Source organism: Panthera leo, chromosome B4 (assembly GCF_018350215.1).
Source record: "Panthera leo isolate Ple1 chromosome B4, P.leo_Ple1_pat1.1, whole genome shotgun sequence".
NCBI lineage: Eukaryota > Metazoa > Chordata > Mammalia > Carnivora > Felidae > Panthera > Panthera leo.
The window spans coordinates 93,272,786-93,287,916 of NC_056685.1; the positions used below are offsets into that span (position 1 = coordinate 93,272,786).

General features: G+C 43.7%; 1 protein-coding gene across 2 annotated transcripts in view; it reads right to left on the reverse strand.

The window, feature by feature from the left end:
* CPM (carboxypeptidase M) overlaps window positions 1-15,131 on the reverse strand; it is a 79,853-nt gene that overhangs the window by 14,166 nt on the left and 50,556 nt on the right. For both annotated transcript variants that reach the window (XM_042947134.1, XM_042947135.1), the window contains exons 4-6: window positions 4,834-5,006; window positions 2,817-3,001; window positions 1,943-2,113 (exon numbers count right to left, since the gene is read on the reverse strand). In XM_042947134.1, the coding sequence (XP_042803068.1) occupies window positions 1,943-2,113; window positions 2,817-3,001; window positions 4,834-5,006 (529 nt within the window). The remainder of the gene's footprint in view (window positions 1-1,942; window positions 2,114-2,816; window positions 3,002-4,833; window positions 5,007-15,131) is intronic.

Consider the following 15,131-nt stretch of genomic DNA (forward strand, 5'->3'; position numbering starts at 1 on the left):
GGGGGCAGGGCGGGCTGTGCCTTGTCCAACAGAGAGTGGGGGTGCAGTGCTGTCTCGCTGGCCCTGCAGCTTCCAGTCGTGGTCTGTGCTAATTCACATCACCTGGAAAGCTGGCAGAGACACACAAGTACCAGCTTGTGCAAGGCTACCTGACGGTCTGTGTGTGGCCTATCGCCCAAGTATGGCCTATGGCCTGCTAGAGGTAGGTCTCAAACGGGGCCCTCTCCGCTGAGCAACGAGACCCCCTTCCAGCCCCCGGTCTCCCCTGGCTCTTCCGCCCTAGGTCCCTCTGTTCTCTCAGGCCCCTGACTCGTGTGAGTTCTCTTACACCCCTCAGCTTCTTCTCCCATTGTTACTTTTGACAAGAATATTCCCCCCTCCTGTGACCCCCACAAGGCAATCTCCTCCCCTCTCTCACCTGGCCCTCCTGTTCCACGGACAGAAAAGTGGAAGCTTGCCCTCACCCCCCCCATACCCAGCTGGAAAATCACTTTTGTTTAGCGTGCAAAATGGCTTTAAGATCAAGATATTTCTGGAAAAACGGGAACCCTCTTGCACTGTTGGTGGGAATGCAAACTGGTGCAGCCACTCTGGAAAACAGTGTGGAGGTTCCTCAGAAAATTAAAAATAGACCTACCCTATGACCCAGCAATAGCACTGCTAGGAATTTACCCAAGGATCAGGAGTACTGATGCATAGGGGCACTTGCACCCCAATGTTTATAGCAGCACTCTCAACAATAGCCAAATTATGGAAAGAACCTAAATGTCCATCAACTGATGAATGGATAAAGAAATTGTGGTTTATATACACAATGGAGTACTACGTGGCAATGAGAAAGAACGAAATATGGCCCTTTGTAGCAACATGAATGGAACTGGAGAGTGTGATGCTAAGTGAAATAAGCCATACGAGAAAGACAGATACCATATGTTTTCACTCTTATGTGGATCCTGAGAAACTTAACAGAAACCCATGGGGGAGGGGAAGGAAAAAAAAAAAAAAGAGGTTAGAGTGGGAGAGAGCCAAAGCATGAGAGACTCTTAAAAACTGAGAACAGGGGCGCCTGGGTGGCTCAGTCGGTTAAGCGTCCGACTTCAGCTCAGGTCACAATCTCGCGGTCTGTGAGTTTGAGCCCCGCGTCAGGCTCTGGGCTGATGGCTCAGAGCCTGGAGCCTGCTTCTGGTTCTGTGTCTCCCTCTCTCTCTGCCCCTCCCCTGTTCATGCTCTGTCTCTCTCTGTCTCAAAAATAAATAAACTTAAAAAAAAACAAACTGAGAACAAACAGGGTTGATGGGGGTGGGAGGAGGGGAGGGTGGGTGATGGGTATTGAGGAGGGCACCTTTTGGGATGAGCACTGGGTGTTGTTTGGAAACCAATTTGACAATAAATTTCATATATTGAAAAAAAAAAGATCAAGATATTTCACGTACAAGTTCAGCTTATTTTACAAACCAGAAGATCTGGCAATAGCTGGATCCCACTGGTGCGTGGCCATAATGAGCTGGATCAGCCGCTGTCCTTGTTAGATGCCGCAGAAGCATCACATTTCTCCAAGGTCTTCTCTACTCCCTCCTGCACCCTGGCTTTACAGTATACCTCTGGGGTACGCTGTACCTTTTCTAAATCTCTCCTTTTTATTCTAATACGCTGCCACCACAATTATTTATTTGCACGTGGCTCTTCCTGTTAAACTTGAGGGTAGGGTTTGTGTTCTGTCCATCTTTCTTGGCACAGTTTCTGGCTCAGAGTAGGTAAATGCTGAACAAGTATCTGAACATCGCTCAGTCACCCCCCACTGCTTTTGTGACATTAGCTGACAGAGACGCAACTGGAGGGACCGCACCATGCCAAACAAACTTTGACAACTGCTGGGGTCCACAAAAACCAGCTGGCACATGGGGAGGAAGTCAATAAGGAGAAAGCTAGAGGAGAAACTCACCTTTGAGTGGATACCAAGAGTAGCCATTTGTAATTCCATTAGGAAAGTTCATCTTAGTTTTACACTGATCTCCTTTCTTCATGGTGGGATTTCTTGAAGCATAGGTATGTGCAAGGTATTGAAACACATCGTCATCAGGGGTTATGCTACGGGAGTATAACGTCCCAGTTGCTGTGTGTGAAAAACAAACCGAAGCCTTTCGGTTGGTGTTGGAGGACGTGGAAACACGCAGCGCCCGGTCAGCAAACTTGCTGTCCGGTCACACAGGAAGGCTCTACTTTACTAGAGGGAAGCCCACCCCCTGCCATGAATGCTCCGCTCCCTTCTGCTCTTTCTCCTAGTTTTTAGGGAATATACGCAAAGTGGCATCACACAAAATACACCACAGCCATATTCAAAGGACTCCTCCATCAGCTCATAAGTACCCTCTTAGTCCCTCTTGCTAATTTCTGGAGGGCAGGAAACTTTCCTTACGTACCAGGGGGGGTAAATAAAGCCACTGTACTATTTTAAGTCCCTGGTACATACCTTATCCCACAGAGTTTTAAAAGGAGTCGGCAATTATCGCTCATGATTAGCAAAGAAAGGCAAGTTCTCATTTTACGTTCTTTCAGTCATGTTGCCTCTTGTAGGGTGTTTTAACCCAATTTTATTATTTTTCTGATGAATCGCAAATAATCCTGTCGGGGACCAGCTCAGCCACACCACCCATCTACGGTTTATCAACTGAGGGCGGGACGGCCCAGAGGGGAGACGCGGAGGCCCTTTTACCCTGGCAGAGAAGGCAAGCCGAGGAAGATCCGTCCCCTCCAGACGCAGAGCAGTAACTCCACTCTGGGCTCAGAAAGCCAGAGCTGGGGCCGTGTCTGCCTACCTGGAACACCATTGTCAAACGGGTAACTCGCCACCAGGGCGCCGCCGTGGAGGTTTGCAGAGAGGACGAACGTCTCTGTTTTCAGCCACTCCATGACAGCTGCAGTTTCAGGCTGCCTCGATACGTTATTAAGTTCAAAAGCATCCGGGAAGTTTCTATTCAGGTCATAGTAGTTACTATTTTCCCTTTAAAAGAAAGAATATTTTAGGTTTTGTTGATGGTATGTGAGGAAGTAGCCTCATGCAACATGCAAACCTTTTGTCTGGGCACCAGCTGTTTTTCAAAATGCGACTATAGGGCTGGGGATGGTTGTCTTGGTGGCCCCCGATGAACCACACCTGGCATTCACATAACCTGCGGTCCCCTCCCGTGTGACTTGCTCTCACCAGTGGGATGGTAGCTATTGTGATGTGAGCAGAGGTTTGATAAGTGTGTGTGTTTTAGGGTTTTGCTCTGGGAACGCTCCCTTTGGGAACCCTGAGACTCCGACATTAGCCATGTGAAGAGTCCGTGTGGAGAAATGAGAAACCCAGGTGACAGCCAGAATTGAGACTCTACACATGTCCCAGTCCAGCTGTCTCAGCCACATGGTGGCTGAAGCTCCAGACACATGGTGCAGAGATTGGCCAGCCTTGCTCTATCTTGTCCAAATTCCTAACTTCTACAATTGAGGGTAAATAAAAAAGGTTTAAGTCGCTAAATTTGGGGAGGGTTTCGTTACATAGCAATTGATAACAGAAACGACAGGAACATACTACTTTACACAAATATATTTCTGGAAAGTGGACCGGCCATGTTTAAATATGCTAGAAAACCCTAAAGTTGAGTGCAATCAAGTGGTGAGATTTTACTTTTGGTAAAAGCAAACAAATGTTTGCACAAATATAAATGTATACTAGACATCTGAGAAATTCCAAACTTCCTGAGACAGAGTTCAACAAAATAAACTGTTTAAATGAGAACTACTACAAGACTCCCTCTTCTTTTTTGGTTAGTTCTTGTACTGGCTTAATAAACCAACCGGTAATTACTGAAGGCCTAGCTAGGCCCTGGGGATTTAACAGTGAGGAACACAGGCAACAGGATTCCTGCCCCCGGGTAGCTTATAGATTTGTGAGGAGACAGACATTCAAAGAGAAATTAGACCTTAGGGGTACTTGGGTGGCTCAGTCCGTTGGGCGACGAACGTCGGCTCAGGTCATGATCTCACGGTATGTGGGTTCGAGCCCAGCATTCGGCTCTGTGCTAACAGCTTGGAGCCTGGAGCCTGCCTCGGATTCTGTCTCTCCCTCTCTCTCTCTGTCCCTCCCCGTTTGCATTCTGTCGCTCTCTCTCAAAAATAAACAAACTTTTAAAAAAATGAAAAAAAGAAATCAGACCTTAAAATTTGTGCTATGAAGGTAAAGTGGCAGGTGATATGAACCGAGGACCTAATACAGGATAGGTTAGGGAGGGAGTCTTTGAGGAAACATTGATTAGCAGTGTGAGGGGTAAGGAGTGGGAAATGAGGTGTGCCCACTGCCTGAGGCGAGAAAGAGCCAGCTCATTCCTGGGGACCGAGGGGACTCTGAGCAGCTGGAGCGGGGTGAGCAGTAGGGTGGCCACAGGAGTAAAGCAGCCTTCTTCAGGACGTCCCTTTTCATTCTCAAAGCTGTGGCAGCCTGAAGAGTTTTCAACATGGCAATGACACGACACATGCTATGAGCTGGTTCACTAACAAGGCCTTGGGCTACTATCTGATGAGGGCCTTGTTTTATTTTTTATTTTAAAAGTTTGTTTCTTTACTGAGAGAGAGAGAGAGTGCGCACACTCTAGCAAGCGAGCTAGGGAAGGGCAGAGAGAGGGAGAGAGGATCCCAACAGGCTCCACATTGCCAGCCTGGAGCCTGATGATGGGCTCAAACCCATGAACCACGAGATCATGACCTAAGCCGAAATCGAGAGTCGGACACTTAACCAACTAAGCCACCCAGGTGCCCCGTGGTTGTTTTGTTTTAAATAGACTAGCCCATCCTTACCTTCCGTTACTGTAGAAACAGTCAGGCTTTACGACAGCTTCAAATCCATCTGGGTTCATTGAAGGCATCAAGTGTATCCGGGTACTGTTGATTAAATTTGTGATTTCAACATCTTTTCCATCATTGGTTACGAGATGTTCAATTAAATGGAGCAGCAGCTCCCGCCCAACAGTCTGTGTTATAGAGAAAATGGGACATTACTAGGTCAGAAAGAAAAACAGTCTCCAAAGCGCAAATTCCCCATCAAGGGCTTCTACTAGATAAGTTTGGTATTTGAAACCCAAACCAGTTGTGAGATCACTGTTTCTCAAACATACGGATACTCTGGCAAGTGGCAATCAGTCACTGGTGTGCTGAAAATTATTTGTTAGCAAAAATTAAAAAAAAAAAAAAGTTAATTTTTTTTAAAAAAAATTCCCATCTATAAATAATTTGCTTTTTAAAAAATGAATTAGGTAGAATAAGTGATTCTTATTATGTTTCCAATTTGTTTGCCTTCCAGAATACCTTCTGGAGTGGTGGAGCAGAGGTGGTTCAGAGAGGGCGAGGGAGCGTGTGTCTCCATGAGAATGCCCGCTGCGGCCAGAGGCTGCCATGCCTGTCTCAGTGGATGACGGACTGAGAACCACTGCATTAGATGTATGCAGATTTTTTTTTTTTAATGTTTTTTTTTTAAGTTTATTTATTTTTGAGACAGAGAGAGACAGAGCATGAATGGCGGAGGGTCAGAGAGAGTGGGAGACACAGAATCAGAAGCAGGCTCCAGGCTCTGAGCCATCAGCCCAGAGCCCGACGCGGGGCTCGAACTCACGGACCGCGAGATCGTGACCTGAGCCGAAGTCGGACGCTTAACCGACTGAGCCACCCAGGCGCCCCAGATGTATGCAGATTTTAATAGGGGAAAATCCAAGTTTGGAATCAGCACAATTTACATAGGTTTCGATTTTAATATTCCCCTATTGCACCTTTGTGCAATTTTTGCCATATCTGTGTACGTCTGATTGCCACGTTCTCACATTTCTGAAACTTCAGTCGTCTGCACATCATCCTCAAAATGTTTTGCCCTATCTGCACATTATCTACACTACTGCTTAGTTTATATTTTCTTTAAATTGGCTCACTCTTCACTTACATGAAAAATGAAAACCTTTGTGTCATTTTGCTAGATATGTTTTTTTTAATATGAAATTTATTGTCAAATTGGTTTCCATACAACACCCAGTGCTTATCCCAACAGGTGCCCTTCTCAATACTCATCACCCACTTTCCCCTCCCTCCCACTCCCCATCAACCCTCATTTGTTCTCAGTACTTAAGAGTCTTTTATGGTTTGCCTCCTTCCCTCTCTGTAACTTTCCCCCCCCCTTCCCTTCCCCCATGGTCTTCTGTTAAGTTTCTCAGGATCCACATAAGAGTGAAAACATATGGTAACTGTCTTTCTCTGTAGGACTTATTTCACTTAGCCTAACACTCTCCAGTTCCATCCACGTTGCTACAAAAGGCCATATTTCATTCTTTCTCATTGCCAAATAGTATTCCAATGTGTATATAAACCACAATTTCTTTATCCATTCATCAGTTGATGGACATTTAGGCTCTTTCCATAATTTGGCTATTGTTGAGAGTGCTGCTATAAACATTGGGGTGCAAGTGGCCCTATGCATCAGTACTCCTGTATCCCTTGGGTAGATTCCTAGCAGTGCTATTGCTGGGTCATAGGGTAGATCGATTTTTAATTTTTTGAGGAAGCTCCACACTGTTTTCCAGAGTGGCTGCACCAGTTTGCATTCCCACCAACAGTGCAAGAGGGTTCCTGTTTCTCCACAGCCTCTCCAGCATCTAGTCTCATTTGTCCATTTTAGCCACTCTGACTGGCGTGAGGTGGTATCTCAGTGTGGTTTTGATTTGTATTTCCCTGAGGAGGAGTGACATTGAGCATCTTTTCATATGCCTGTTGGCCATCTGGATGTCTTCTTTAGAGAAGTGTCTATTCATGTTTTCTGCCCATTTCTTCACTGGATTGTTTTTTGGGTGTGGAGTTAGGTGAGTTCTTCATAGATTTTGCTAGATATGTTTCTAATGTACATTTTTTAAAAAGTAGGACTGGGGCATCCAGGTGGCTCAGTTGGTTGAGCGGCCGACTCTTGATTTCAGCTCAAGTCATGATCCTAGGGTCATGGGATAGAGCCCCGTGTTGGGTTCTCAGTATGAAGGCTATTTAAGATTCTCCCTCTCTCTCCCTCGGCTCTTAACTGGCATGTGTGCACAAGCGCACTCTCATAAATAAATAAACAAACAAACAAACAAATGCAGGACAGTGAAAATAAAAATGGTCATATCCACCTAAAATTATGTATCACCAGTGATCAGGAAACCAAAGACTTATGAGAGAGAGATCTTGCTTTATAATCCCCAGTGGTGAAAATTCACCATATTTAAAAAAAAAGAAAAAAGTAATTTACACTTCAACCTTATTATAGAAAGATTTGATGAGGCTACATCAATTTGTCTCTCTATTCCTGGGTTCAATGAATCTACTTCTGAGTAAGGAATGTTTGCCTCTTACCTAAGATCAGATTGCTGTTGAGGGGTTAGTCAATGGGGAAGCGGGGCAGCAGGTGATTAAATAAGCACAGTGCTGTAGACGCATTAATGCAGGCAGCGAGCGGGAAGAGTTTCCGATTACAACTCCACTGTATCGATTCACCGTTGTGACAAAGGATGAGCAATCCTCGAATGGTAATTTCTCAACTTTGTTCCCCTCACTGGCAAGCAAAGAAATCATATTTTTATCCTAACAAACACAGAATTGAAATGGGGACTAAGAAAATTTGGGATATGTGAATTACATATTCATAGATAGCCATGAATTTCAGAGTGGAAATATATTCAATTCTGACTTCATTTTTTCCTACTTATTTCTATCTTCTTCTGCTACCTTGAATTTTGTTTTTACAGTCAAAATTCTCATCTTAAAAAAGTCCTTACGAACTAATAACCAAAACAGTCAAGTGACCCATACACTAGGTTTCCAACTCTCTGTTTTGGAAGCTTGAGCACTTCTGGAAGCAACCTCTATGAGCTACTTCCCCAGCTACCCAAAGCCAGCGGAGGAGGGGCTGGTGACTCTTATTTGTGAAAAGTTGCTTTACATGTGGAAAGTGTGGTGATTTAAGGAACATTCAGCCAATGGGTTGGGGAAGAGGAGAAGGTTAAGGAGACGGAGGAGGAAGTGACCAGGAATCACTTGTAGCTCCTGAAATTTCTAAACATTGGTTGGGGCTGTTGGATGGTTCAGTTAGAGGGATGAATCAGGAAGAACTCAAGGCCCATCTGAGTCCCAAGTACAGGGGGAGCCATATCAGAATCCTCATGTAGTTCAAGCTGTGACTTTCCCTCAACTATCTCAACTGTACATTCTCAAGCGTGACAAAACTCAAGACATGAGCTGGCAAAGACATCCATCCAACCTAAAGCAAATGAAAACAAAGAGTAAAGAAGCTATGATTAAGTTATAGAACTAGACTGAGCAACTGTGGGAGAACAGGTACAGAACAGAATGTAAAAGTTAAGGTTTATAATTAACAGAGGGTGGGGGCTAGGGAAGAGGAGACGAGAGAGGAAGTTTTTATGGTAGTGGGTCGTAAGATACTATCAAGAGCTAAAAATTATATAATTTCAAGTTTTAATTTAAATGCTAGTTATTTAACAAATATGGTAAAATTGGCTTCTGGAGTAGATTTCAGTGATTTATCACTTACAGACAACACCCAGTGCTTATCACAACATGTGCCCTCCTTAATGTCCATCACCCACCTAGCATATCCCCTGCCCACCTCCCCTCTGGTAACCATCAGTTTGTTCTCTATAATTTCTTGTTTTGAGAAAATATTTATCAAGTTCACCAATTATTTTAGTTTCACTTCAGTTTTATTCTGTTCAAGTAAAATGAAATCTCCTACTTCTTAAAGGGTAACATAGAAAATGACACATTTTATTTTATATCCTTTAAACCTTCTCATTCTCTTACTACAGAAATCCATAGATCTCTAGAGTAATGTCTGACACATATTAATGATTACTTCTGAATGATTTTTATTCCTTTTATTTTTCTAGTGTCACTTTTTAAAGAAAACCTATATTATTTTTTTACAAAAACAATAAAATCATGATTCTTTCAAGTAAACAAATGTAAAGCCAAAGTATCTTCTGTTTGTCTCCACATTCCAAAACAAATCGCAAGTCCTTAACTGCAGAGGATAAATAAAAATCTTGGAGATACAGTAAAGGACCAAGTAAGAGTTAATTTAAAAATTGCTGAGGACAGGGGCGCCTGGGTGGCGCAGTCGGTTAAGCGTCCGACTTCAGCCAGGTCACGATCTCGCGGTCCGTGAGTTCGAGCCCCGCGTCAGGCTCTGGGCTGATGGCTCGGAGCCTGGAGCCTGTTTCCGATTCTGTGTCTCCCTCTCTCTCTGCCCCTCCCCCGTTCATGCTCTGTCTCTCTCTGTCCCAAAAATAAATAAAAAACGTTGAAAAAAAAATTTAAAAAAAAAAAAAAAAAAATTGCTGAGGACGGCACCTGGGTGGCTCAGTCAGTTGAGCGTCCAACTTTGGCTCAGGTCATGATCTCACAGTTAGTGGGTTCGAGCCTCGTGTCAGGCTCTGTGCTGACACCTCAGAGCCTGGACCGTGCTTTGAATTCTGTGTCTCCCTTTCTCTCTGCCCCTCCCCTGCTCATGTTCTGTCTCTCAAAAATAAACAAACATTAAAAAAAAAAAAAAGATGTGTTTAAAAAATAAATAAAAATTTTAAAATGTTGAGGTAAAACAGACAAAATTTCAGGGAGTTAAAGTTCTCTTTTTCTGTTGGGCTATATTTTGTTGCCTTTGTAACAGCAGATATATGGCAAATATTATTCAAATTAATTCTTCCCAATTTTAATGTAAATGTTTCAAGCACTCATTCGTGTTTCATGCAAAACCTCCCTTCTTTAAATTTTGTTTTAACGTTTATTTATTTTTGAGACAGAGAGAGACAGAGCATGAACGGGGGAGGGTCAGAGAGAGAGGGAGACACAGAATCTGAAACAGGCTCCAGGCTCTGAGCTGTCAGCACAGAGCCCGACGCGGGGCTCGAACTCACTGACTGCGAGATCATGACCTGAGCTGAAGTCGGATGCTTAACCGACTGAACCACCCAGGTGCCCCAAACCTCCCTTCTTTAAAATTAAGTCTTTGAATATGAAACCTTAGGAGTCCAAATTTTAAAAAAGAACATGGTCAAAACAATCTCTATTAACTTAATCAGCTTTTCAGTTAGTATGCTCACTTCCTTTCTGTGGGTGTAGACTTTGTATGAGAATCCCTCATTAAGAGACTGAAAGACTGGATGAACGCACCAGCTTCTGGAAACTCACTGATCTGCCAGTTAAAAGGGTAATAACCCAGAAAGCAAAAAACAAATTCTCCATCAGTTTCAGCTTACAGTCAAGGTGGAATTTGCTAGATAGATAAAAATGAGTGTTCTAGCTCTTTAAAGAATGTTTCTTAACAGTAGAGAAAATTTTTGGAAGAGTCTGCAATATAAATAACATGTTAGGGGGGGGGGGGGGGAGAGAGAGAGAGAGAGAGAGAGAGAGAGAGAGAGAGAAAATCTCAAGCAGCCTCCGCACTGTCAGCATGAAGCCCAATGCAAGGCTCAAACCCTGAGATCATGACCTGAGCCGAGATCAAGAGTTGGTTGCTTAACCGACTCAGCTACCCAAGTGTCCCTGAACAGTTGTCAATACTGAATGACTTTTACAGAGGGGAGGGCTAACAATTCTGATCATGCCAAGGACTCTGGATAACTGGTCACCCTAGTCCAGCCTCACCAAAAGTAGAGATGAAGAGAAAAAAGACAATTACAGGACAAATTTAATACATGCTTAAAAGGAATTAGACACTTCACCTGCAGTAAAGATTAATTTTGTCTAACCCCAAAAAGAAAAAATTAATGATCCAAAACCACGCTGCATTAACTGAGAACATCTTGCTAGCATTTGGGATAATGGTGGAAAAAAGAGCTTGGCCAATGGCATCTGGAAGGACAAGCTTTAATTTTTTTGTTTGTTTTAGTATATTTGGAACCTGTACCGCGCATTGGCTACACATTCCAGATTTTCCAGCACATGCAAAATTCAGATATTATGTCTTAGTGTTCATATAAACCGTTAAAATACCTCCTAAATACAAACATCTAGGGATACAAACTACATCCCATAAACTCTTTTTTATTTTTTTATTAAGTTTTTTTTTTTGTTACATTTACTTATTTTTGAGAGAGAGCGCAGGCGCGCGCGAGCGAGAGAGCCTGAGCAAGCACAAGCGGGGGGCGGGGGGGAGCCACAGAATCCGAAGCAGGCTCCAGGCTCTGAGCTGGCAGCACAGAGCCCCACGTGGGACTAAACTCACAAACTGAGATCATGACCTGAGCCAACGCTGGACGCTTGACTGACTGAGAGCCACCCAGGGGCCTCTCATAAACTGTCTCCTATGCCTAGAAGGTGTGTGAAAATCATTTATCCATTATCCTTTATTTTTAGGTTGAAAAATATAGTCATTGTTATCCAGGGAGTGTTTTTGCTTTCAATTTATATATCTAGAATACAATAAACTATAAGGTAATGCCACACAAACGTGAAATTCTAAGTGTGATGTGGCTATTTCAAAAGTCTATACCCTAATAACCCATCACAGTAAACAATAATTCACTGATGTTTAAGAAGTAGGAGCTTAGAGGGGGGGAAAAAAAGAATCCAAATTGGCGATTCAGTTAAGCATAACAAGAACATAATGAATACCTACCCCCCATACTACTTAAGACCATGGGCCCTGAGGTCAAGGAACCTTGTGAACCCAGCCCATGACCTGTACTTTGCCTATTTACTGGATTACTTTGCCTATTTACTGGATTAGCTTAAAACCACTGGCACTCAACTTTCTCAGTACATAGTCATGTCAAACTTCAATACTTCCATTAGAGAAGAATCAGAGATGTCTTAACAATGTAGAGATTACCCAAGATTTTTTTTTTTCCTATGAAGTTTAAAAACCATGGGCTAGCAGACAGGTGCAAAACAGTGTGAGGAGGCCTTGAGGAAGGAACACGGAGAGTGACTTTCTTAGGCTTCTCTTCTGTGCCCACCTGTAGGCTGAAGGTATGAGATGGTCCCAGTTTCAGGGCATGGTCCCAGTTTTCAGTAGAACTCTGACTGTAGATGATTGGTTATAGTTCATTACAAAGCCAGTTAACAGCAGAGAGGGGAAGGGCAAGGGGGACGGGGACCCCATTCTCAAATGTCAATATTTGTGGAGGAAGGGAACGGTAGGGAGCCCACTCAGTGTGTTCCGGCATCATCCCTTCCAGTGGGAAACACTAGATCTCAGATGTGTCTGCATGGCCGATTCGGAGCCTGCATAAATCAAAACTAGAATTGGGGCTTCTATAATGCAACAAGTCAGCGTGCATGCAAACGGAGGGCCCGGATGAACTAGAAGACACCTGCTAGTCTTATTAAAATGAGAGAGGTAGAAACCAGAAACACTTCTCCGGTGTTGTGCTGAAAAGAGCACGAACATCAGGTGACAAAGGTTCGTCACAGGCAAGTGTGACAAAGGCTGATCAAAGGGCTCTCTGTTAGCTACCCCGTGTGATTCCACGGGAATCAAGGAGGGGAAAGCAGGGAGTAGAAAAAAGAAAGGGACAGAGAGAGGACCTGGATTTATTCCAGGGTTACTCTAAGAGCTCACCACCTTCTACATGATGAACGAGGCCCAATCTTCTCATTGAATGGCACTGCAACAACCAGGTAACCATCCAAACAAAATTAATTTGTGACAGATCACAGATCTATACATAAAAATGAAAACAATAAAAATGGAACACGTAGAAGGCAGCAGAGAGAGTGAAGGAGGCAGATCCATAGCTGGGTAAGGCTCGGTGCTCAGGCTCGGATTTGGACAGCGTATGACCGGCACAAACCTGGTTCCCTCCTGGGTAACCGGGACTAAGCAATATGCCTGCTGCAGAAACGCTCAAAGCACTTAGTGTGGCCCATGCTCGTTAATGTTAGCTATTATTATTATTTGCCCGTAAAGCACTGTGCAGAAGGAAACTTGCCAGTCTGATCAACATGGCACAGTGAGCCAGTGTCATCGGAAGGATGTGAGCCAACAGCAGGGTGACTGAAGAGAAGAAAACTATTATACAAGTATAGGTTTAACATTACTTCTTTTATAATAATATTTGACTGCAAAGGGGCCGTTTTAAGTTATTTTCTACCAAAGTCTGCTTTTTTGCAAACCCTCAGCACCAAATTAGCCCATTTTCACAATTCCTAAAACGTATATTAGCCAAAAAGTTTCACCTAAATACAGCAAACCTTTAAATTTAGCTTCCAGTTGAAAGGAAACAGAGGGACTAGAGGCACAAGTTGGATGATAACAAGAAAGGAAGCAAACAATCCAGAATGTGGAATATTCTGCAGGACAGATAATTGGTGGGGTCTCTTTATTAAGTCTAGAAATGAAAAGATCCTTTAAATGATAGAATAAAAGAGATTCAAGGGATATACCGACCAAAGGTGATGCTTGAGCCTGGACAGGATCCTGCTTAAGACAATCTGGGGGACATTTTGAGAAACTAGAAACTGGGGTATATGCTAAAGACAGGACAAACTCTTATTGACCTGAAAGGTAGCTAGTATTAACGTAAAAATGTTACAAATAGCAAATTAGCATAGCTCATTTAATAAAAATGCACACGTGCACACATAAACATCTAGAAGGATATAATAGTAAGGACTTAACGGTACTAATTTTTGGATGATCAAATACAGTGTTTTGTTTGTTTACCTATATTCTAAGATGTACATGATTGATTTTATAATAGATTGTTTTTAATTTTTAAAAGACCGGACTTTTTTTTTTAATGTTTATTTTTGAGAGAGAGACAAAGCACGAGCAGGAGAGGGGCAGAGAGAGAGGGAGACACAGAATCCGAAGCAGGCTCCAGGCTTTGAGCTGTCAGCACAGAGCCCGACGCAGGGCTTGAACCCACGAACCATGAGATCATAACCTGAGCCGAAGTCGGTCACTCAACCGACTGAGCCACCCAGGCACCGCTAAAAAGACTGGATTTTAAGACAAGGCATAAGGAGGTAAAGTAAAAATTCATGGGGGGAAAACAGCAGGTATGCTCGGCAGGACTGGGTCTCCTGGATGCTGCTGATGCTGACTACCATCAAGCCATCGTATAAGTGTAGGAAAACACCCACACCTCTGTGGGGTTGGGTCCAGGAAAGAAAAGAAACATTTATTTTTTAAATTTTTTTTTTTTTGAGAGAGTGTGTGCTCAAGTGGGGGAGGGACAGAGACAGAAAGAGAGAGAGGGAGGAAGAGAGAATTCCAAGCAGACTCTCCCACTGCCAGCACAAGGCCTGACTCGGGACTCCATCCCATGAATCTTGAGATCACGACCTGAGCCGAAATCAAGAGTCAGATGCTTAACTGACTGACCTGGGCACCCAGGCGACCCAGGAAGAAACATTTTAAAAATAGTGTGGTCAATTGTGCCCACCATGCCACTGAGTGCATGTATATCTCCTGTGGGTTTCTCCACATGAGGCCCACAGACTCTTACAGAAGATCCATACACCCTGAGGTCAGCACTCAAAATTTGTGGCAGAATAGTGAGGAATCCATCTAAAGATGAGAACCATTGCCCTCAAATGTTAGCCATGTAGCTTTTTATTTTTTATTTTTGTTATTTTAAAAAACATTTTAAAAAATGTTTTATTCATTCTTGAGAGAGAGAGACAGCATGAGTGGGGGAGGGGAAGAGAGAGAGAGACAGAGACAGAGACAGAGAGAGACAGAGAGACATAGAATCTGAAGCAGGCTCCAGGCTCCGAGCTGTCAGCACAGAGCCTGACACGGGGCTCAAACTCATCAACTACAAGATCATGACCTGAGCCAAAGTAGGACGCTTAACTGACTGAGCCACCCAGGCACCCCAGCCATGTTGCTTTTTAACAGTGGGTCCTGGAAAATGCTCTTTCAATTCCAAAAGATCTGAGAAAGGAAGAAGGCTGAGTAAGGTGGTTGGACCCTCTACTCACACAGACTCCTCAGCTCCTGTGTGAAGCCATCCCTGTCCCCAGCTCCTGATGCACCAGGAGGGGACAAGGCACAAGATCTCACCTTCAGGACAAGTTCCTCAGTGGCCCACACTGCCCTGACACTGCTACCAGCCGGGACA